This window comes from Taurulus bubalis (assembly GCF_910589615.1).
Source record: "Taurulus bubalis genome assembly, chromosome: 5".
Taxonomy (NCBI): Eukaryota; Metazoa; Chordata; class Actinopteri; order Perciformes; family Cottidae; genus Taurulus; species Taurulus bubalis.
This window is the reverse complement of record NC_136593.1, coordinates 11,041,732-11,066,910: the sequence shown is the minus strand read 5'-3', so window position 1 is coordinate 11,066,910 and position 25,179 is coordinate 11,041,732. Positions and strand designations below refer to the sequence as shown.

General features: G+C 39.3%; 1 protein-coding gene across 1 annotated transcript in view; it reads right to left on the bottom strand.

Annotated features, from left to right (window-relative positions):
* Window positions 1-450: 450 nt before the first annotated feature.
* The window catches only part of iars1 (isoleucyl-tRNA synthetase 1), a gene marked incomplete at its 5' end in the record, with an annotated part of 50,700 nt that continues 25,971 nt past the window's right edge, over window positions 451-25,179 (bottom strand). Inside the window, 17 exons of the mRNA XM_079218081.1 lie at window positions 451-1,439; window positions 2,175-2,327; window positions 3,146-3,292; window positions 3,524-3,649; window positions 3,832-3,952; window positions 4,113-4,289; window positions 6,421-6,516; window positions 8,240-8,352; window positions 10,745-10,919; window positions 16,966-17,049; window positions 17,571-17,673; window positions 19,916-20,034; window positions 20,542-20,619; window positions 21,109-21,200; window positions 21,452-21,575; window positions 22,537-22,681; window positions 24,603-24,686. Coding sequence (XP_079074207.1) covers window positions 1,357-1,439; window positions 2,175-2,327; window positions 3,146-3,292; window positions 3,524-3,649; window positions 3,832-3,952; window positions 4,113-4,289; window positions 6,421-6,516; window positions 8,240-8,352; window positions 10,745-10,919; window positions 16,966-17,049; window positions 17,571-17,673; window positions 19,916-20,034; window positions 20,542-20,619; window positions 21,109-21,200; window positions 21,452-21,575; window positions 22,537-22,681; window positions 24,603-24,686 — 2,020 coding nt within the window. The 3' untranslated portion in view covers window positions 451-1,356. The remainder of the gene's footprint in view (window positions 1,440-2,174; window positions 2,328-3,145; window positions 3,293-3,523; window positions 3,650-3,831; window positions 3,953-4,112; window positions 4,290-6,420; window positions 6,517-8,239; window positions 8,353-10,744; window positions 10,920-16,965; window positions 17,050-17,570; window positions 17,674-19,915; window positions 20,035-20,541; window positions 20,620-21,108; window positions 21,201-21,451; window positions 21,576-22,536; window positions 22,682-24,602; window positions 24,687-25,179) is intronic.

The window sequence follows — 25,179 nt, the reverse complement described above, 5'->3', positions numbered from 1 at the left end:
TTGAAAATGAGATATTCTTCTCCACTCAAGTGGAATAATTTTGAGTCTTGATTCTTAAAAAAAAAAAAAAACAGGGTGTCACTTTCCTCTCCTGTACTGCACACATTTTTTTAAAGGAATAGTTTGACATTTTAAGTAAAACTCTCACTTTCTAGCCGAGCGTTAGAAGGGAAGATTAATACTTCTATGTGGATATCATTATCTTTATACAAAACCCTTTTTGTAACTATTTCCCAGTTTCAAGACTTTGCTAAGCTAAGCTAACGGTTTGCTAGCGACAGAGTTCTAATAAATAGACAGACATGAGATTGGATCAATCTTCTTATCCAACTCACCAACCAGGCGAATAATTGTACTTAATAATTGTACTAAGTCCCAGATATGATGTGTCCCTTCTTGTCATACAGAGGTTTAGTGAGCAGAAGGAAAAAAATACACCTTTGATTTGATACACCTTTGATTTATTCCATTTGTCACTTAAAATAGTACATTATCCTTTTGTTGCTCTTTTTAAATAGAGAGCCCTTTTGTCCTTGGAGGTACAGCAGCCCGAAAAACCATTTTACCTTTCATAATTGTCAAAAGATTCCCAATGCAATGAAGAGCAGGTTTATCTGTTGAATACTAAATTGTGTGTCAGCACAACTGGCCAAATTGATTCCCAGATGATGAGCCAGAGCAATACTTATTCTGGACAAAGCTCACCTTAACTAAGCCTTAAAAAGAAGTAGGTAGCATACTTTCCATCATAATCATAATAAAGACAAAAACATATATGGGTATAATATTGACAGCTTAGACAGTTCCCTGGAATATGTATGTCCAAGCAGAAATACTAAAACATGACTGAAAAGAAATCTGCAGCAAAAAACTCAACTTTGGCATTTTTTTCTGGGTAGTTTGGGGTGAGGTTTTCCTTCTATCAGACAATTCCCACATTCCATGAGCTGTTATGAATTAACAATCATTTGTTTTTTAAAGTGCGTCCACTTTCTAGTGTAAAATTGATGTGTATCTCTTCTCTATCCAGAATAATAAAGCCTAGCAAAACACTGTTCTTTCTTAGAAACCGTCACTTAAAATGATATGTGACTTATGTGACTAATTAAGGGAAAGAACAGTTATGTAGGTCTTGCCTAAATAAGATGTTAAGTTAGAGCCATTGACATGGGTGATAGTGACTCAATTAATTACAACTTGTGAACTTGTCAGACAAACCTGCTCTGCTTAAGGATTTCCAAAACAAATGACATACAACAAAAGGGACTACTGGTTGAATTTAACTGGTAAAAAACCTTGTACAGGGACCATGTGAGGCATCTGAGACAAATGTTCCTAAAGATGGCATCTCTGGATTTAGGCCTCGGCAGTTGTTGGTAGAACTCGCACAAACAGGGTTTTGGTGTCTAGTGATTTTACCGATGAATCACCTGGCAGCTCTGAAAAACACAACGAGACAAACAGTTACAAAGTATGTTTATTTCTATTTAGTCAGCTAAAAGTAGGAGTGGAAAAACATTCAAGCAATCACAAAAAAAAAATCCCAGTTTAGAAAAAAACCTGCAAAGATCTCAAGCTGCTCACATTGGGAGGTTAGTTTAGTTTATTCAAATGAAATAATCGAAAAAAGAGGGTCCAAAAGAAAACTTTGGAAAGCCACTAAGGAATGTGCTGTAAAGTGTCCATCCATAATACAGAACTTTATCACATCCAAATTGTGCCATTATATCATAGCCACTAACATACTGACCTGTTCACTTACGGATAAGAGGCCACCTGACCTTCCTCCAGCATTTTGTTCATGTTAAATGTCACATTTGTTGCAGGCCAAAGAACTTATAAATAAAGTGAAGGGGATATTTAAATGACCTGACACCAAACACAGCCAAACAGTTACTGTCACTTGTTTGTTTGCAATTTGTAAAGTACATTTTTTTACTTTTTACTGACTGTTTTAGGAGAAAAAAAATTGGAACAAAATTTAAACATGATAACAGACATTGTCTGGAAACTACTTTTCCTCTCAGTGACCTGTTAGATGATGAAGGTAAAAACTATGAATCAGATTTTCCTCTTGCTGTAGATCTGCCCAGAATGATTTACCTTAAATCACTTTATTAGGCTTCTAAGTGGATGCTATAGTCAAAATGGTATCCACAATCTTTTCATCTTACCCTGGCTGAGGTCCTGGTCCAGGTAGAGTTTAACCCGTCTGCTACGGAGTCCAAACACCTTGGCAGCCTCAGACAGCAGGCCTGGGTAGTGGAGCCCATTCTGACCCACTGGATTCACCAGCAGGAGGGTGCCCACATCTCCTGTCTGGCATTCTGGGGGAGATGGGATGAGTGGTCAAGAGAAGTAAACCATGCAGAAAGACTTCACTTTCTTTACAAATAAGACATGATTGGCTTGAAGTCCTGTAAAGGTAACACACCCGAGCCAAAACCATGGGAAAAACAAGATACAGAGAGGTGGAATGATAGAAGAGGGTGAGAGGGTCAAGGTGAACATTGAGTGTGAATGACTTAAAGCCTTAAACTGGATCATGGTACACTTAAGTAACAGTGGACACAGTACAACACACAATGAGTGTAGTCGTTTCTAGTGGATTTACTGTACAGATTCTGATTTTATACATAAAACATATAATCAACATATATAATATGATGTTTTAGTATAGTTTAAAATACCCAACAGTATATAAAAGCAGTTAAAGGAATGGTTTGACATTTGGGGAAAAACATGCATTCGCTTCCTTAAATGTATGTATGGTAAATATAAAGCTACAGCCAGAAGCTGGTTGGCTTAGCAAAGTATAACGACAGAAAACAGCAGAACAAGATAACCTAGCTCTGCTCAAAGGGAAAACTTGCTTAATCACATATTATTTTTTATTAAACAATTGTGTTAATAAACAACAATTGCGGTTTAATGGGGGATTATGTTTTGGACATATTCTTTTCAGAAACAGCCAGGCTAAAAATGTCAGCAGGATACATTAATTGTTGTTTTTGTTCTGCCCAGGGGATTTGTTGGCTATAATTAAAAAGATGAATGACAGCCTCATAACAGTGAGAAGGACCGACTTATCAGTTGTGCATGGCTATATGTACAGTATTGTGGTTGTGTGTGTGTTTTTTCTCACCAGCTGGTTGTGCGTCGCAAAGCATCAGGTTAACGTAAGGACACAGGAGGGTGTCGGTGGTCTGGGCTAAACCAGGGGAGGAAGAGCCTGAAGTCACTGACACCGTTGTTCCACTCAAAGTCTGAAGGTCCATTTTACTAGTCAATTCTGAAATGAACACACAAATGCACACATAATCAGTTTATAGCTTAAAACAAACACCCAAATCCTGGCGCAACCGACGCTGTCACCATGTATGTGCACTTCCATGATTTTATCATACAAGCATCAGGAATATTATAAATATTGTGTGGGAGTAAGAGGTGGTGGCAGATGTTTCAACTGTGACAACCATTCACTGCATTTATATCTTTCTAAGGGTCCAAAACCAGTTCTCACCAGTTCCGCCGTTGAATAATCTGAGTTGGGTGTCATTGGTTCCAAAGATACTGCTGCACACTTTCTTCAGCTTGTCCAAGTTTAGTCTGTTATCGCCTTTAGGGTTCTCCAACAGCACCACCCCCTCTGAACAAGAAACGAGTTAGCCAGGATTACAGGATTATTGACATAGCTAAATAGTTCACAGAGTAACATGCAAAATAACCGAGGCAGGACCAACTGCCATTGAGAGTTTAATTGTTACACATATTTTTGTAAATCTTCTGGCTGCAAGGACAGACTTGCTTTTTGGCCTTCCAATGTACTACCTTGTTCTTTGTTGTTGACCTTCACCCTGATGTTCACATAGGTGCAAGCTGGTCCATTTAAAAGAGCCCGAGGTGCTGAAGATCCCTTTACTATGGTTAACTCCAAGTCTGAACCTTTCAGCTGCAAGAAAGAAAGAAAAGAGCATGACGAAGACATACTGACTTTTTATGTTCTTTAAACAAAAAAAACTAATTATGATTCATACCACAAATACAGTCAGACAGTGGTGATATGGGAGTTTAAACAATATTCCTGCTTGCCCTGAGGTGTCATTACATACCTGAGTCGTTTCTTCTATGATGACGCTGGCAGTCTTGGGGATGGGGAAGGGCAACAGTGGAGCCTTGGTGGTAGCCAGGATGAAGTCAGTGTGAGCCTGGATCACAGAGCCCAAGTACTGCCCCTCCGGCTGGCAGCGGTAGTACACACTTATCTCATCTGATGGCACCAAATGACCCTGTAAACAGGTAGTTGGTTTTGATTAGAATGTTTCAGAAACTAAGAAAGTATGTTTGTTTTAGTAAAAAAAAAAAAGAGCAAAAAACAGAGTGTAGGACCAAATAAAGGGAGCCGGGAACAATAGGAGGTTTTTTATTGGATGAAAACATGTCTATTTTGGCAGTGTGTGCTGACAGCTTCCTCTAACCTTGACACATTCAAACACATTGATCTCATTCTAATCTTCAGTGTACAGCCCCTGCACATGTGTGGACAGCCCTACACACATACAGTATATTGACTGTATAGTGCACACACACGCACACGCGCACACACAGCTCAAGGGCAGAGGAATAACGTTAGCTAGATACAGAGAGGCAGTCAATCAATGGAGGAAGGTTTATAGGCTTTTCCTGCCAAGTCAAGGTACTGACTCTACCCTGAAGGGGCTCGTACAGTGTGTGAGTGTGTGTGTGTCTCAAGTCACAGAGCTACAGCTATCGCCACTTTGTCAGCGATCTCCAGTCAAGTCCAATAATAAAAGGAAACACTGACCTCCATTTCTCATCCCTGCATATGTTAACACACCAATACCCACGCAAACACTGATTAACATGCATGCACCTCCACAAACTACAACCAAACATGTCAAAGAATTGTTGAAAATTAAATCCCATCGCAGGGGTGGAAAATTCCAAACAGATCTCAGTTTGAAATAACTGGAGGAATTTAGCCTGGCCTGGAGCCAGTGCACACCACTGCTGTAGGGGGACGGAAAAACTGTTTGTTGCTTGTGAAAACAAGGGGCTGTTGGCTAATCCGTCTTTACTCCCCAGACCACTTCAAAGCTCCAACATTAGAATCTGAAAGGGGCCAGACTGTAATTAAGCTTCCATTAAGCCTGCCTTATGATGGAGAAATTTCTAACTGTGACGCTGCAGTGGAAAGATTTTAAAACTGCCCTGAAAAAAATAGTATGGGACATAAAGAGTAAAGGGGTAGCACTGGTTGATCAGGAAGGAAATGTAACTAAATATAATACAGCAAATGTGTCAATGCTTGGTCTGCATTGAAGGGCCGAAACCACCGATTACTTTCAATATTTCCATCAATTAATAGTTTATAAAATATCAGAAAAGAATTTAGGAAAGGTTTCTCACTGAGGGAAAGATGTAAAAGTATTAAGAGCTAGTCAACGCTAAGGAATAGTGATCAATGCTTCCTTTCTTATTTCCTTTAGCAGAGGGTACACTGGTCCATCCTTTAAGGATCACAAATATAACAAACAAATCAATAAATGAGCATACTAATAATTAAAATGGAGTTTGAAAAATTATATAAAGCATTACACTACTATAATTCATAACTTGAATTAAAACATTATATTTTTCAACTCTTTTTCAACTTTGTACACATTTAATGATTGATCTTTTTGTCATCACATTTCCACATTAAACATAAAAAAATATTTATAATAATGATATTGACATGTTGCAGTTGAGAAGCGGTAAACCAAGTTAAGTATTTTTGCTGAAGAAATCCCTTAAATGATCAATTTAAGTTGTTGCTGATAAATTTGCTCGACTATATACTGTACACACAAGAAGGAACGGGTGTGTGGTGAGGATACGGTCAGCATTAGGACGACTAAAGATCACTGACAGATGCTAAAAGAAAAATTGTTTTGACCACAGGTATAGTATTTTGTTCCAATTCTACAGAGCATGCAGAGTCCCATACATTTTTCAGGAGAGGATCAGAAACCACTTTACTGGCCAGGCATGAGAACATATACCAGAAATTTGACAGTTTGTCAGTTGTCATCATATTTTGATACTCCCAACGTGACATGCTCCCAAATGCCTCTATTATTCAGTACATTTTCTTTCCCCTGCTTAACTGTCACGAATCATCACGTATCATATTATTATTAATATTATATTATGTATTTTTTCTTCCAGTACAACTGCTCAAATGGCCTCAGTGGCATGTCTTGCTCACCCTGGTACAGCCCTGTTTACATGTTGGCAAACTGTTTCTAATATGTTGTATTCTATTCATTAGACACTGGATTGTAAAATTCACTAGTAGTGTGTTATGTGTCACTCTAGTTTCCAGAGCTAGTAGTGCTCCTGAAATAATTGTCCCACCTTCTTGCGTAGTTTCTGAATGCGGTTGATGACCTCTCGGGCAACGCCTTCATCCATCATGGACTGGTCCGGGGAGACATCCAACAGCACAAGAACCTGAAGGACAAGAGAGCCAGAGGACAACAGGAGGCTTTTTAAGCTACATATTCGCAAAAGTGATCACAGAACTGATCCAGCTATTTGAATCTGTAAGTGGGGGCACACCAGGCTCCTTCAATAGGTATTTAAGCACAAATATAAAGTTTTCATCAGGACTTTACGTTTCAATATTCGGGCAAAGAGAAATACAGAATTCTGAGGAGTTATCTTTTTAAGTATGCACTTTAGACAGTTCTAGGTCGGCACATTAAAAAAGCTTGTTGACATCCTAGCCGAGGTGATGATGTTACAACATGAATTAAATATTTTCATGTTACTATAACAACAAACAGTAAGCTCCTACAAAATTAACGTTGACAGGTTGGACACTAATCATGTACAACCCACAATTACCGCAATGTGCATTTGACAGAATAGTAGAAGAGTGTGACATAATTTCCAATGACATGAAGATCTCAGTGACCAGACTCCTCCAGCCACACGCTATACAGCCAATAAGGCTGGGAGCAACCTATTTAATAAATCTGCCTTACACTGTTCAAACATTTATAATGTAGAAGTATTTTTTTTTTATATATATACAGCTACCCCCACGCAGCAATAATGACAATAGTGAGTGACTGAGAAAAGTCCACAAAAGCAAACAGAAAATGAATTTTGAGAGAGAAAGAATAGAGAAACGGACAGATGGGAGCTGAAGAATCAGTGCGAGCGAGCGAGAGTAACAGAGAGAACTAAAAAGCCAGCTCAGTAAACTGGTATTAAGGTGCAGCCGTGTGGTGTGTATACGGTTGGAGGAGCACTGATTAGAGAAGGCCTGTGGGAAACGCATACATGCCGGTTTCCACTTAGCCGTGAAATGATTTCATACATCACACTCAGTGAGGACGAATAAATGCATTTACAGTATATGGCAGCTTGGTGCAGGAGCAGCCGCGCAGAGGGTTTTTTGTTTTTATCAGGTTACATTACACTTTGCAGCTCAATCTAATAGTAATGTGGCAGTAAGGAGAGGAGGGGGAGGGAGGGTATTGTATGTGTGTACAAATTGCTATACATTGTCGTGTGTGTTAAAAAGTGACTGCAATTATTTAGAACCGTTTGTGTGATCCAAGCACATGAATAAATGTATCAACTTTGAAAAAATATTTAAAAGATTGACATGCATTAAACATATTAAACCAACTAAAAGAAAAAATATACACATCTATATCTATATTCATTCAAATAAAAGGACGAGACTCCTTCAAGAATCAAGGCATAGCCTCACATTATTTTGGGTAAAAATAAATATCTTTCTTGCCGAGAAAAGAAGGAACTATGGTTGAAAGCAAATAGTTTCGACATGAAACTGATCACAACAGGGTCTGTGGATTATCTTGAGTAAGCGGATGATTTATGGAAAAAGACATTGCTGGTGATTATTTCAAATGTAAATGGCACTTTGAGCACCACAAGCCGAGTGCCATAAAGTCCCTTTATATTGGGCAGAAGGAAGACATCTCTATGGTGGATATCTTCAAAACTAACACCTCCCATCAAAACAATCCGAATTGATAAATCAAGAGGAAAAATATGCATTTCTGATTTTAGGTTGGACCGTCCCTTCAAACAGGGACCCTATGGTCCTACACAGAAAATCAAGAATGAAATCTTTATCCTTTTTTTCAAATCCCATTTGTATTTTTTTTATGTCTTGGGTTTAAATTTCAAATCATACCTGTGAATCAGAGTGTGCTTCATACTGTGCTGCTGAGCCAGAGCTCTGGTCGAAGGTGTACATGAGTCTCAGATCCTCCTCGTGAAGCTCATGGCCGTCCACCTTGATGGAGCCTAAACATTAACAACAACAATATGAACATTTTCAGAACCACAGTTATGGCACTGAAGCTAACAATACACACTGTTAAATGGCAAAAAAAAAAAAACATCCATCAAGTCACAGAACAGCGTATGAATTGTACGTATACGTTAATCTGCCGTTCATGCAGAATTCAACACCCGTGGAACCTTACTGTGTCTCAGCATCATCAGACCACATATCTCAAAAGACCATCAATTATACAGCCCACACAAAACTCACCAGGGGCTATGAGAAAATGAGTCGAACCATAATTAATATACATTCATTAAAACAATTTGCGACCACAAATAATATACGATTTTCCTCTTGGGTTGGGATATTTTTGGTAACAATCATGTAAGACAAAATGATTTGAGTCTCCAGAGACTCATGAAAAATGGTCTGGATGTCAAGTGACATGAAATAAAGACAATCATTCACATCACTACAAACCAGGTAATGATAATAATAACATAATTATCAAGAGACTAGACGAGTACAACGTACTGCTTTTTAGATGCTTTCCTGTGAAAATCTAAAATACCACCAGTCTAATAACAGAAAATGGATGATCTAAGAGAGGATGAAAATCTGTTTATGCATTTGAAAATGATCTATATTGATGTCCATTATGATTAAATCGATGCTGACAACAGACTTTAATGCAAATTGGATGATAAACAATTAGGTGCCGGGCTATTCTCTTAATTAAATTTGAATACAGTTCCAACTGATTGTGTGAAATGAGTATTTATTTCGGTGTTCCGTCTCGTGGAAAGGATTCTAGAAATGGTTTCAATTACACCTAATCATACTGAGTAAAGTGCTCTCTTAACCAGCATGCATGCCGGGGCTTTGTTTTGAATTAGCATGGGTCTGGACCAGTATTTGCTTGCATTTTTAGATTCCTCACATTACAGTCTTCCTGGCCAAATCCACACAAGATCTGAGCTTTTAAACAATACAGCAAACCCATTCTAGACAGGTTTATATCTCTATTTTGCTAGTGGCAGCAATTATCCCTGTCTGTGTTCTGACTAAAAGCCGTGACAGGGTTGTCCTCTCCTCTTCACTTCTCCAAACCCAGAGGCTCGATGAAACAGTCACCCCCTTTCTCTCTAATCCTAGATTTCCATGCTTTGATTTCTGGTGTCCCTCCCTCCTTCTCTGCTCTTTTCCACCTTTTCTCTTCAACTCTTTTCTTCTGCCCTATCAAAATGATGGGATCAAAAGCTGCAGGTAAGGAATATTGAGTAATACAACCAATGGTCATGAATGCACATGAGTCGCTCACCAAACTGCTCCCCTTCTAGTCTAAAAAGGTTTTCTGAGTCACGGATTCTTAGGTAGAAATTGCTCAAGAGGTTAAAAGTGGACTCTCAACCGAGTGTTAGCTGTTAGCTTTTTCATGTATAGATTATTTCAGAGACAGTGGCGTACCTTCTACCAAACGTCTGCTAGCTGAACTATTCCTCTCAAGAGAAATAGGTGACATTTATACAGTTAAGCACCGTAAAAGCAAGTTTTGTAATCTTAAAACGTCCTATCTTGCCTTTAATCACAAGTCAGTGAAATGTTACTTGGTTCTTCTGCACAGCGTCATCTGTGTGTTTCCTCTCTCCATCATTTCCCCCCATCCTCTACCACGTCTATCTCTTTCCTTCCATCGCCCATCCTCCTTCTTTCCTTCCAATTGGCTTCACTTCAAACATCCAAGTGATTGGAAATGTTAAGTTCCCACAGCCCAGCTGACCTCCACTGCTTCCTTCCCCAGAGACTCTGGGGGCTCTCCTCGTCTCTCTATAATTGGAGAGACAAGATACCTTGCACTGCTTTGATCCGTACTCCAGCTCTGATTATAGTTTCAGAAGGGTAAGGGTTTGCATTCTGAGGATAAACTGCCCGTCTGTCTGTACTCAACTTCATTGCGAGGATTCACAGTTGAGTTTTTAGTGGAAAGAAAATAATTAAATAAATATATACATTTTTGATTTCAACACAATTTGCAGCAATTGTACAGTTGTTTTCCCCGTGAACCTTTTTTTCTGTTTTTTGGGGGAGTTTTTCCTGATCTGATGTGTACATATTGTAACTCCCTCCAAGGCAAATTTGTAATTTGTGAATTTTGGGGCTATACAAAATAAACCTGCTGTTCTTCACTAATTAATGATTGATTAAACAAAATAATTGAATACTGATTTAATCCTTGCTATGTGTCATTGGCATAGACAACATAAGTACATGGTAAGAAAACTCCATGAACTTTGAATGTGATTTATAAGTTAAAAACACAAGCAGACACACACACACACGCACACGCACACACACACACACACACACACACACACACACACACACACACACACACACAGAGAGCAATACCTGTCTTCTGGAAGGCCTCTAGCTGTTCGCTGGTGAGCTCCTTGATAGAAGCAGTGATGGCTTTGAAGGCCCCCTTTAGTCTCTTGCCCAGCACCATGTGGTCTGGCTCGGCTCTCAGACGGATACCGTACTTGTCCTTGTCTGTTGATAGTGTCAACTGTCGCACATTAAGCTCCTGGAAGATCAAACAAAAAAAGACACAACCTGTGTCTTAGAAAAGGTAATGTTGCGGCCTTGTCGCTTCTCAAGTATATGGATGAGTACCAGTTAGGGTTATTACTGTTGATAAAAACAAACATGTAAATGAACACAAACATTTAAACTAAAATGACAGGGTAATGTGCACTGCTAAAATAACAAAACACATTGTGTTTTCATTATATGCTGTTAAATCATTAAATGCCAAAAATACAATTTAAAAAAAATTATGAAATACTTTAAAATACTTCAGGCATGTACCAAGAGCAAATCAATAATTGATTACTGTAGAGTCATGCACTTAAAGAGTAAGTCAGCCATGAAATCAAGCAGTAAGTCAGTCAGCACACCATTCCTCCTATACAGTCAATACTTCTGCCTTTCAGTACAGTACATTTCAATCTTCAATCTAAATGGAGATAGGAATCTGTGATCTGGTTATATCTGGTGTAGCAATAGAGATACTAAGTTTATCCAGCCATGCAGTGTCTTTCAGTCAGTTACACTGAAAAGTGGGACTTAGTTTGAGCATATCTGAGCCCAGATAGGCGGCTGTAGTGGGCTGAGTGTGGGGTTGAAAATAGCAGCTGCAACTTCTGTTTTGAGCTGAGCTTGGTTTATGAAAATAGAAATGAATCGATGCTAAATCACCTCTTTTATCTTGAGGACATACATGGCTTTTTCTTGTGTGATGTTGGTGCATTACATTATATTTATTGGATATCTTCAGCTCGGCAACGAGCTTGTCAGCAAAGCAAAGCATATCAAAGCTACAGCCATCAACAGCCAATCCCATTGTGTGCTTTCTTTCTTCCAGAAGACTTCAGACTGTATAAAATAAAGAAGTAATCTCCATCACATTTTTGAGCCGTTTTGAAGCTCAAAGTGAGTGGCTATTGACGTCGCTATTTTGACAACATAGCCCAACTCTAAAAATGGGCTTGAGCTGAGGCACCTCAGCCTCACTGACCCAGCAGAGCAGACGGCCAGCAGCTAACAACCTGGTACAGTACGCACCTGTCACTAAAAGCGACCCACGACATATGCCAGTGATATATAGTCTTAATGCCAATTGAAAAGGCCATTCTGAAGGGTCCCAGGTTAAAGCTAGATACTTTGTTACATCCTGTAGGAGTCAATTAAAAACTGTGATTGCTCCAAACATGTGCTTTAAACAGACAGGCAGAACATGTAATTCACTCAGAGCAATGCAGCCATGAAATCAACCAATGAGCCAGTCGCTAACAACAATAGGTGCCAAATCGTTGCACATTTAAGTAGTTATAAAATTAATTCAAATTGATCACAGATAAGGACCAGTTAAATAGTAATAATTTATAATACTAATTAAGGAATCTAAGTTAAAGCCACAGTGGAAAGGTGAATCTAGACTTAATCTACCAAACTTTCAAAAGCTCAGCTCAACTGAAACTACATCAATAGGAAGAGAGTTTGAAGGTTCTTCACTGGGCTGTTGGACCTTAACCTGCTCTCAGTTCTGATCAAATAAACCTTGTTCACGGGAGGGAAGCTAGATGCCGGTCAGGTTAAATGTTTTCCTCACCAGAAATCAAACAGAATGAGAGATAAGAAGTGGCTCGAACTAAGATTAAACTTGAAGGTTCCAACAAAAGGTTGCACCAGCAGCCCTTTCCCAGGTAATCCCCATCTCTATATGTTCGGTCAATTGTCTTGGTCAGCAGCACATGGCAACAAGAGCCACAATACATTTTTCATCTAAGATGCATCAGTAAGAATGGAAAGACTACAGTGGGAACAAAAGCATCAACATTTCCAGGTGTTGAAAAGCTTGAAACATTCTTCCTTAAAAAGTAGTTATCTGAGTCAGCTGTGGAACATCATTGACTTATTGAGATTTGTTGGTGGAAGAGCAAACCCAAAGACAAAGGGATAATGTCAGTTTAATGGCTTCCTGCAGTAAAGGCTATGACAATTAGTCTGCCTGAGTTCCCCCCAGTCTTTTGGGCAGCACCTGAATGGGCCAGACACACTTATAATGAATCTGCATTTTCCGGCGAATAACCATACAGTGATGATGTTGTGTGAATGTAATAGAAAGAGACTGTGATTATGCATTTATATAGTTAAACATATGCCTAAATGGCAAAAAAAACATGACCTTAGCTGGAAAGTCAAACTTACAGAGCCAGCTGGTGCAAGCTCTCTATGTAAAACAAGAACTAGAAGAGCTGCGTGAACTATAATCAGACCTGCAAACTCATGAGGGGTGAAAAAGGTGACACCAGCGGGGCGAGGGGGGGGGGGGGGGGGGGGGGGGGGGGGGCAGTGACGGGCGAGTCAGTGCCGAACAGCGTCACTCGTCGAGAAGCTGACAAACTATGATCATTATGGGTTTTAATTCTTCTTTTGTCAATACCCAAGTGTATGTATATATATATATATATATATATATATATATATATATATATATATATATATATATATATATATATATGGGCAATGTATATATATGGGCCTCTACACACCTATGTAGATATTTCATTAAAAAACAGACGTTTCCTCCTAGAAGTCATTTACCACATTAACAATGTATAGTGCATTTCTGATTAATTTAATGTTATCTTCATTGAAAGAAACAGTGCTTTTCTTTGAAAAATAAGGACATTTCTAAGTGACCCCAAACCTTTGAACGGTAGTGTGTGTGTGTATATATATTTTGTAGACTTAATACTTACAATATGCAATACTGCTATACTATACTGAATATTGTTTTGCTACTACTACATTTAACTTCATAATATTACACTTATATGCCATAATATGTATAATGTACCAGCCTTTTTATTTTATTTGTATTTGACCATATTATGTCATACTGTTATACCACTTTACTTTGAGGAGACGTCACTGTTAGTCGAGAACACTGAATAATGTTTCCACCAGTAAACCTGAACATGCACAACTCTCTCTGTGTGACAGTGATTATAACCACATAACTCTATAGATTATAATTAACTGGAGGATACACTTTTTCCAATGAGAATAAAAAAACTGAAAAAAAGGTTTTATTTACCTTGACTTCGATCTATGTTATAGATTATCGATCTAGGTTGTAGATTATAGATTATAGAATGGTTAATGGTCAATTCTGTTTATTTTCATGTATAAAAAAAACATTTAATATAAAAAATAAAAAAATATTTAATTTTTTTTTTCAAAAACTTTTTTTCAAACTGACCAACCTTGGGGGGGGTTGCGGCATCATCGTATATTCCATGTATCATGCACCAAATACAGGTATACTGATAAGCACCCCTTAGTTGACAGTTTGTGGGAGGAAGCCGGAAACCCATCTGGGCACGAGGGGCTAGTGCAAGCTCCCCACCACGTGCGCGGCCGGGGGCGCGAACCCGGTGCGCACGGGGTGTGGTAGGCAGGTTTAAATCCAGTTTAAACCACTACACCATCGTGTCAGCCAATATACTATGTGCATAATGTCATATTTATCTTTTCCTTTTCCTGTTATCAAGGTTCATGTTGTTGTTAGTTGCTTGAGTAAGTTATACTAGCAAGCGGAATTAAGTGATAAGATAATTGGGGAAAAAAACAACTCAAATATACCAACGAGCACGTCGAAACCCAGGGCGACGTGACGCGTCAGTCTTGTACCACGTGACCGAGCCGCCGTTCTGACTTCCAGAACGCACGGAGAAAAAGAGAGAGGACGTTTATCTTCAGAGACCGAGGGAAAGAGGGAGGGAGGTGAAGAAGAAGAGAGCTTCGAGCTCCGCCTGCAACGGCCACAAGCATCGCGGCATGCAGAACATCCGGGTTACAGCCGCGATTGTGATTTAGGAGCCGTTCACACCAGACGCGTCGCTAGCAAAACCATAGTTTTCCTATGGTACGGCGTGTCTTTCATTTGCGCTTTACACATAGCAAGACGAGAGCAGGCGGCCGCAGCAGGAGGCGTTGACAAAAAACTGCGATCAAGTCGGACAGTTGTCAGCTGTCAGCTGTGTAGACGCAGGAAGTCACAGAAAAAAGTACTTCCTGTTAGTTCCGAACTTTTGTTTACTTGTAGTTTACAGATCACGTTTGGATTTATTATATGTGTTTGTAAATATATATTTATGTAGAAATGTGTGTTTAGCTGCATCCTTTGGTATTTTGATGTCTGCCTGTGAAATACATTACTAGTAGTTTTGATGTGTGTTGTATAAATACGATTTTGTATTAACAACCACACAAGAAATGTTTTTAGATCAAACATGAGACTAATAGTCAATAATCCAGCGCTAAGTATTCCAACTACACATAAAATAAGGATTTTCTAGAACATGTGGGCCGTTTCTCAATACCCAAGTACACAAGTACGGACTTGTGAACTTTTGGGAGGACGCAGGACGGTCTTTCTGCAATTGGAACAGCAACTGACTTGATGACGTCACCACCTCAGCTGTTGTTGCTCATGAGTTCACTCTGATTCTTCACTGTAAAGTATTTGTACAGTGAAACAAAATATGACAGCCCTGCTACTACTACATTTCACGTCACAACATTCCACCAGTGAATGAATGAATGAATGAATATGAGTGAATATATACTTTATTAATCCCCAAGGGGAAATTTTTGTCGTCATCAGTAGCGCCTTACTACTTGAAATACAAACACACAAGATAAAAGATAAAATATATAAAGAAGCAACAGGGATGAGATATACAAATTAAAATAAATATAAAGTAATATATATATATATATATATATATATATATATATATATATATATATATATATATATATATATATATATATTTAAATATACACAATAAAATAGAATAGAATACAACTAACTGGAATGAAATATTTATATTTACAGCTGAAGAGTGTATTCATTAATTAAGTAAATAAGTGAACTAGATAACCAGATGCAAAACCAGTGCAAAATATATATATGGTACAGTGATGCCACGAATCCACGGAGGAACTAGCAAGCGGTGACTTGTTGTGAACCTGAACATGCACACCTCTCTCTGTGTGACATAATTATAACTGCATAACTGGAGGATACACTTTTTCCTACACGTAGATCTTAAACCCTTAAATATAAACAGTAGCCCGGTCACCCGACGGAGGAAACTCATTTGTTTTTTTTTATTAAAATAAAAGTTGGGTAAAATGTCCTCTCCTTATATGTAGTGAGGTGTCGGTAGGTAGAACTGCAGCGCCGCTGACTCGCCGCTCTCCTGTCTGACGTCACACGCTGCCACGGACTCTCCGCTGCCAGTAATCTCACTCGCTGTCTCTTCCAACAACATTAGCTAATGTGTTAGCAAGCGAACTAGCTTGCCATTAAAAAACTGGTGGGAGGGAAATGAAGCCGCTGTAGACATCTTAAGACTCGACACGTCAAAGATCTTCTATTGCTAAGATGATCACGACCTCCGTTTTTTCCCGTGTCCCACTCCAATCTCAGAAACGGCGGCCAGTTGAACCCCTCCCCCCCCCCAAAACAAAAACTCTTCGGATCTACACGATTCACGTGGATGACATATTTTGATTTCAAAACGGCGAATTTCGCAAACACATTAACAGTAATTTACTGTTGCCATGTGATGGAGAAAAAAAAACTGCTCCTTGTGTCTGCATTCTATAGTTGATGAAGTGTTTGCATGTGGCAATTGGAGTACATAAACTGTAAAAACATTTTCCAAGGCATCTGCTCCACCCCCTTTTTAGAAAACCAACCGCAGACATTTACATTACAGCTGAAGATACAGATGGTGTGTGAGCATGTGTTCCTTCCCCTCTATCAAATCAACACACTGGCTTTGGAGTGTCAAAGAGGATCTAGGGGAGATATCTCTTTCACTTAAAAATCTAATGATACTAATCAAAGCAGAGTAAAAAAACTAAAACATATAGCAAAGATGAGAAGATGCACCTCTTTGCTTGAAGCAGAAAACTGGTACAGACTAGTATTTAGACGACTCCAAGACTCCACAAATTATCACACAAAACAAACGGCGTGTTCGACTTACTTCCAGGATGTATTTCTGCAGGGACTGAATGTCTTTCAGAGCTTCTTGGTCCTGGTGAATGACTACCACCTCCTTTAATGGGTACTGAAATACACACCAACATTACAGCAATTGTTCCAGCACAAAACCCCCCACAAAAAGGGGGTTGTTATGAACACAACAATGTAAATTAGTGCATTTATATGACAAACCCAAATCTAACTCTGGGAGAGCTTGAGGAATTCCAGACAAAGTACAGAGAATGTAAGAGCCCGACTGTTGCTGGATTTGTGAAGCAAATACTAATATTTGTAGTTTCAAAATACAAAAATATCAAAACAATATGGTTACAGATATTCATGTTTTTGTGAACAAAAAAATAAACATTCTAGATTGGGATCCCGTAAAGAACTTGCCAGTGCTTTTTGGAGGACAAACCATGTCTAATAAAGAAAACACAAACATGTCTTCGGCATTGCTGTGCTGCAAATTGTTGTTACTTAATCGGCTGACATTGCGACCAATATCAGCCGATCTATCGTATGTTTCCGAGAGTCTTAATTCACTGTACCTCTTGTACTGGAGTGTATGAATAGACAATAGAAGGAGTAAAATTGATGATTCACCTTAACGGGCAGAGTCCTCCTGTCCCGGATCACTCGGCCAAGCTCAATCACAGACTGCATCTGACAGACTGCGCTCTCGATGCGCTTGTCAATCACACTCTCCCTGAAATACATAAAGAAAATCTAAGCATCACCACATCATAAGTAGCGCTACAATTCCATGCTATGAGTGTTTGAATAACCTTTTAAGTCTGCAGTTTGGGTTATCCGGGAGAGAAAGTTTTAATCCGAAACTCTTATCTTGGTGCGACTTTTGCAATTGCAATGGGTGCTTACCTGACCGAGCTACCTCTTTATAATAAGTGGATGTGGGAAGATGAGGGGAACATCTTTCAAAACAACCCATCTTCTTAGGAGTGTAGCTCGCTATTCTGTGAAATTCTGTTCCATTTCAGGGCACAGTTAGGGGTGCAGTAGGTGCATTTCTGCCCAAATGTACAGGCAGCGGCCATCATATTCTGGTTAATCCGTGGTTTTGAAATTTTAAATGACTATTACACTGAGTAAAATGAATAATAGAGCGTGACAAGGTTAGTACCATATATCTTAACAAAGAGAGTTCAGAACCACCAGCGTCAGAGTTTAACTCAGGAGCATCCACTAATAAGGTACACTGTGACTTCCACTGCTGAATTCAAATTAGAGCTACACAGACACTGATAATCACGCATAATAGCAATATTAGCCCTAACTGTCTGGAGGAACACAAACTCATGTGTGCATGCGTGCGTGTCTACAGCCTGCTTCTCCGTGTGTGCACACAACAGTGGAGTAAAATGAGAGGAGACGACTTCAGGGACAGCCAATCATTTAATGAGCTGATTGAGGAGCAGCTCTTACCAACGCCTGATTGGTGGCTGACCTTTGGGAGGGGGGGTGAAGTGGTCCCATTCGACAGCAGGAAGGACAAGCGGCTAATAAAGCAGCAGGCACTGAGTGGTGCCAAAGTGACAGGAGTGATTATATGAACCATTACACAAACTATTTTCCTTACGCTAAATCAAATGGATATTTAATCATGTCAGAACTTTTTTATTGTTGAAGATGATGCAATTAAGTTTGGGCATTTAGACATTCCGCCCGGGCTTTAAAAAACAGATCAGACACAAATGCACACATTTTACACAAGTAATTGAAGTAACGGGAATGAAATGGTCATATTTTTTTGTCAGTTTTATGTCAGTAATTCTCTGCTAAAATACACTTCTCTAAATCTCTTATCGCTTTCTGAAGAAGGCGTCAACGGTTTAACTCTGAAAATACAAACAGGGTTAGGCGGCTTTTCGAGAAGATAGCAGTGAATTTGAGAGAAGCTGTGCACAAGGATTTCAATGTCTTTCTCCGTATCAGATAACCTGGTTGTTGCTCATAACTAACTTTGTACTACTGTGGAAAATGCATCTGTGATGAACTTTTATCACCCAGAATCCGAGCCTTGCACTTGACACATGAACAAGGAATCTGCTCAGAAATGACTCAAACGCAAATCTTTATCGATAGAACTATTCATTGCCATGTATATTAATACATGTTTAAATGGAAAATATGATCAGAGTATTAACTAACAACACAGAGGACCAGCAAACAGCAGGAATGCAAAGAAGAAATGGTTAAGACCCAAAGAGAACAGCTGCTGTGAAGCCTGAAACTTAATTTAGAAACTACTGTCGACTTTTGAGCTTCAAAAGCTTCTACTTTGAGGAGTTCAGAGTGTGATACGATTGGGGGAAAGCAAGGCCACACACTCTGGCGGAGACTGATTAAGCACTGCACCAGCAGTGGATATCCTGCGAGAAAAGGACGTTTTCCTTAGCATTTCATCTGCACTACGTGGATGAAGAGTACTATAGAAAGTTTTTCTTCATAGGACTGTGATGTGCTGCTCTAAATAATTACTGCAAAGCAAATATACAATGGAATGATCACTCGCTGTTCCCTTGCGAGCGAATCAGACAGATCCTGATGCATTGTATTTCATGATCAATCTCATTTCTAGAATAAATATGTAGTTTTTTTTCTGATTGAATAAATGGCTTCGCTTGTTTTCCTAAAAGCTTCAAATATTTCATAAAAGCGGAATAATTCCCCTTACGTTAGCTGTATTTCAGGCAAAGCCGGCCTCCACAGTGACACACTGCGGGAACCTCCATATAAAGAGTACGTACATTCTCAATTTCTGCCTGGCTACCCCAAATAGAATATTTAAAAGATGTGGGGCGCGACGGGGCTTTAGCTCATATTGATAGCGACAACTGTCAGGGCTTTTGTGCCATTCTTCCTTGTTAAGCTTTGAATTAATCAGTCGATGTTCGTAAATTTGAGCTTTCTTGAAGGCTTTGACCTACCTGACTTGGGGCAGCATGAGATAGTGGATGCTGCTGCTGTCCTTTTCGACAGTGGCGGGATCGATGAGGTGACGCAGATTTTGGTACATCATCTCTGTAATGAAGGGTGTGAAAGGAGCCTAAGGAGAAGGAAGGAAAATAGCAAGTAGACATGAGAACAAGGAAGAGAAGATTATTAGATGCTCGGTACTGTTGCCAATTTAAATTTTTTATGACAATAAGGTCTAGAAGTCAGAAGCATAATCAGCATAAAAAAACTGACGTTTTATTTTTCCCTCAATGGTGATAAAGCTCAAACAGAATGGTGCCAGAGTGAGGTTACTTCAAGTGTAACTTTCTTCCATTTCAACAATGGTTAATTAATTTCTGAAGCTCACAGCTGATCTGTATTGATCTGGGTTAGGCTAACTGGCGCTTAGCGTGCCTCTCGCCTCACATGCAAACATCTTCAATGTGTTATAAATAAAGACTCCTACTGCTCATGCATAATTCATAGCCATGCAAACACATACACCTCTTCCATACCAGCGTTATTTCTTTGTGTCTTGCATACACAAGAGCTAAACCTCAACACAAAATTTTTCCCCCATACAATCTCATTTTCACAAACACACAAAATGACTCACCATCAGCCTGCACATGGAGAACAGAACACTGAAGAGGGTTTCCAGCGCCCACAGGCAGTCCTCAGTGCCACTCTCTCCCTACAAAGTTCACACACACACACACACACACACACACACACACACACACACACACACACACACACACACACACACCTTAGAACAGGGAAAAGAGAAAACAGCCCTTACACACATCAGCACATGTATCCCCAATTCACTTCAACCGAATGTTGACTTGAGGGGCCACAAACTGATTGCTCCAAAATGTCCACAGATGGTGGCGATGATGAAGACACTTAGTGGTAGCTTAAATCACTATTTCCATGAACCAAAGGGATAATTTAAATGCTCCACGAAACAGCAACAAAAAGAAAGATACATGACATAAACTGTAAAGAGTAACATCATCTATGTATTTATACACTAATGTATAAGTATACTTGGACTCATCAGATCCTACTAGTGATCGTCCCACCTGGGACATACATTATAGTCATAAGTGGCCCCTTGCATCTACTTTACATAATAACATGAAATCAAAACAAGCACTGATCAGAGCAGTAATCTCACCTTCAGTCTGCGTCTGTTGGTCCTCACATACCAGTTGGTGAGCATGTCCACAAACTTGACCAGGCGAGGCACGACGGTGTACAGGTGGTAAGCTGCAACAAGAAACTATGGTCTCTTTTGGTTGTCTTTTCTAGCTTAGTTAAGATGAACATAAAAACTGCATGAATATGTTACAGGATGGGATGCATTTTAAGATATGAACTACTAATCTTCGAAACCACTGTCCATATCAAGTGATGACTGCAGTGTGTGTGTGTGTGTGTGTGTGTGTGTGTGTGTGTGTGTGTGTGTGTGTGTGTGTGTGTGTGTGTGTGTGTGTGTGTGTTGAGGATGTCTGTCTCACCGTCCATCTCAGCCTTGAAGAACTGGATGAGGGACTGTGTAAAGGACTGAATCCATTTGTCCATGATGTTGTCACTCTGCTTCTTCGCTGTGTTTTCATTGTACATGAACTGAATCTCATCCTCCTAACACATTAGTACAGAAGCACAAAAATACATCACTATTGTATTTAAAACATTTTTTTCCAAAGACAGTTGATTTAAAGCCACTGAAATAAGGCCTGAAACCTGTACCACATTTATTCAAGAATATAAGCAAGAAAAGTAGAAGTTTGTTGCTGGAAAAATAAACACTGTTGTGAGTCACCTACAGACAAAGAAAGTTAACTACAATTATCCCTATTTGTATAGTTTCTGTTGGTGTCTGTGTTTTGGGGTCTTTTGTTTTTGATGGTCAAATTCCTGAAATAGCTTAATGTTGAGGCTAAAAAAAGAAATCTATTAAATTTATACAATCTTCAAAAAGAATATCTGTTGTTTAATTGTTGTTAAAGTATGTTTTGGTGTGAATGCAGTAAATATTACGTTCTTTGTCTGCAGGTGGCAACATTGATATGTTTAAATTTAACCACAGGCTGGCAAGTCTAAAAGTAGTAATGTAAAGTGAGTGAAGAGCTAGTACCCTGTGTGAAGAATCAATTATATTTAATTAAATTTGTACTTCTAAAAATGACTCTCACTGGATAATCTGTGATAAAAATAAAAATTCAAATAAAAAAAAGAATTCCCTATCTGGACCCAAATACCTTCAGCCACTTAACCACGAACATAGGGACATCAGGGACGCGGTATTACTGCAGCTATTACTGCAGCTATTACTGCATTATTGTATGGCACTAACAAGTAATTTCCGTTTTGTTCCGGTGATTACCTCATAAATAATTGGTTAACAACAGTAACATCCTCTATATATATATATATATATATATATATATATATATATATATATATATATATATATATATATATATATATATATATATTATCTCCTGTGCCATCAAGAGTTGCTGTGCTTTTTAGAACAGGAATAGCTAAAGCAAAACAGTAGGAGTTATGTAAGATATGAGCTTATTATTTTGTTCATTACCTTCTGTAACCTTTGTACGTTCTGTACCAGGAAGCGATAGGCATTATACCACGGCAGGAAGACATCCTTTAACACGTCTCGCACACCGTCCTCCTTGAAGCGCAGGTTCTCTGCTCTCACTACTGGGGAGTTGATGAGGTACAGTCTACCGGGAGAGACAGAGTTGGTCAGTGTGGACGGATTGATAATGAGTGAGTGAGAGCACACAGTGTATGGAATCCTGCGCGGGCCAAAAAATCCAACCCTAGCCCGGCACAGCCTGCAGTCTTTCAGCCTGACCCGGCCCAAGACCGACACCGATCCATGTAAGCTCTCTAACGCACGTTCTCACTGATGCGTGCAAAAACGCTGCAGCGCAGATGCGTGTATGGGCCCAATGAGAGGACAACGCTCCCTCTGATGCATGCAAAAACACAGTGGCGCACACACAAGCTGGAGAAAAGTTACAGGAGTCCAACTCAAGCCTGTTGGGTCCCCAGCAGTCAGCAGCAAGATTGACAGGTTTTTATAGCTACGTACAGAAAATGCATGATAAATCAAAGTTATCATTTGGAATGATATATCATAAGTCTATGCATTTACAACATGTTACCAGTGGTGTGATCAGGCTAATGCTATAGAAAGCGGTGGTCTACATGCTGTACGACCACACATAAGCTTTCGGCAAGTTTACCAAACTGTAAACTTTGCAATGTAACAAATAACAATGTATCCTGATTCATCTTATAATTATATGGATGTCCCAAGCGACTTTTCAAGACTATGCCAGTTTCTGGGTCAATCAGGGTATATTTCAATATCTTCTAGAAAAAGCTTGGTACAATCACATTCCTTTTTAAAATTGTAAACAATTTAAGTCTGGGTTTGGCAGCTGTCAACAATGCCCTTTTGTAAGCATCATTAATTGTGAAGGTATCTAGATATTAAAAAACAAAGTATGAAAAGCTGATCTGGGCTAAAAAAAAGAAAAAGAAAAGGCGACTATGTCATTTGTTCGACATTTTTCAGGTACACGTGCCTCTGGAGTGCCGCTGTTTGTTGAAGCCAGCATTTGAACTTCAGTATGTTGCTCATACATGTTCAAAACTCTTTGCCACAACATTCTGAGGTAAACACTTCCCTTTATGTTACATAAAAATACTTATCGGACACCATTAAGAGAAAGCTGTGAGGCAGGCAGCATTTTCTTAATGCAAAGCTATTCAGCTGTCAAACATATCTGGATTTGATTAGCTCTATCAATTAGTTTAAATGTCCACCTTGAATAGGTTCTGAAAAACATTTTGGGCCAAAAGCTAATTTTACCAACCGCATCCCATTGCAAATTAATCTCTTCATTTAGGCCAAATAAAGACACTGTTGACATGACAATGGAAGAAAATCTGAATAATCCATATGGATATAATAGTCTGTGGCAGGCATCAGCACAACGGTTTTGATGATGACTATGGAAGCGAGCTAAATGATGCAACTTCATGCAATAGGCTGTGAACAAATTTAACAGCAGCATCTATTGAAAATACACTTTATATATAAAATGCAGAATGGACAGAACCATCAGATGGTTAAATACCTCAAAATGAGCCAACATGAAGACAGGCAGCTGTCACGGAAAAAAAACAACAAAAAGCCCCCACGGTCTATACTTCACTCTCTCACTGCTTCAGTTTCTATCAGATGGATGTACGCCTTTCTTTCTTTCTTTCTCTATATGCAACTCACTCTTCATCAGTACATACGGTTTGCGAGCATATGGCGCAACTGCATCGTGCTTTATTCATTAGGCCATATGGCCATGGCACTCTCACTGCTCAAGGCAAAGGAGTGAATGTATGAGGAGAAATGCGTTTATGAATGTGTCTGTACAATATGCGTGAGCATGTCTATACTGTTAGTAGGACGAAGAACGAGCTTAATTAAGCATGGATAGCGATTCAAAGCCTTTAAAACCATGCCTGCTAATAACATAAGGTAGGTTAACGGTAACACACAGAACCCTGCCACCGGCACAAAGGCATTCATGCTTCAGAAACACACACTCGTTCACATTCAAGCACAGAGCTGACCTGAGGGCATCAGCTCCATATTGCTGCACTATCAGTCCTGGATCTGGGTAGTTCTTCTTGCGCTTGCTCATCTTCTGTCCATCGCTGCAGGAGTGAGACAAGCAAAGGCATTAAAGTACATACACACGCATGCATGCACAAAAGTGCATGTTAGAAACCAAGTACTTGGTATTCAAATTAGTCAAGCCCTTCCAGGTCAGCAGGCCACACACAGCACTGCATTTAGACCCCGGGGCTAAGGACATGACAAGTAGCCCGATTGTAGAGCAGCTCTAAAGGGGCTAAATGCTGCAGCACACATACCACAATGATCAGGAGAAACGGCAGAAAAAATGGGGATGAATGGGTGATGAAAGGAGAGGAGAAGAACATAAAAATAGTAGTAAAGAGGAAGGCAACCAGTGGATTATTGGAGGCCAACAAGAAAACAACAACGTCTGCAGAAAAAAAAAACTCTGAAATGTGCTTGAAAACAACTGAAAGCATTAGGTTGGCAATATCCTGTATTTTTCTTACCGTAAAAAAAAATCTCATTAAAGATGAGAACCAACCCTGCTATTGAGTATTTCCTGTGTAA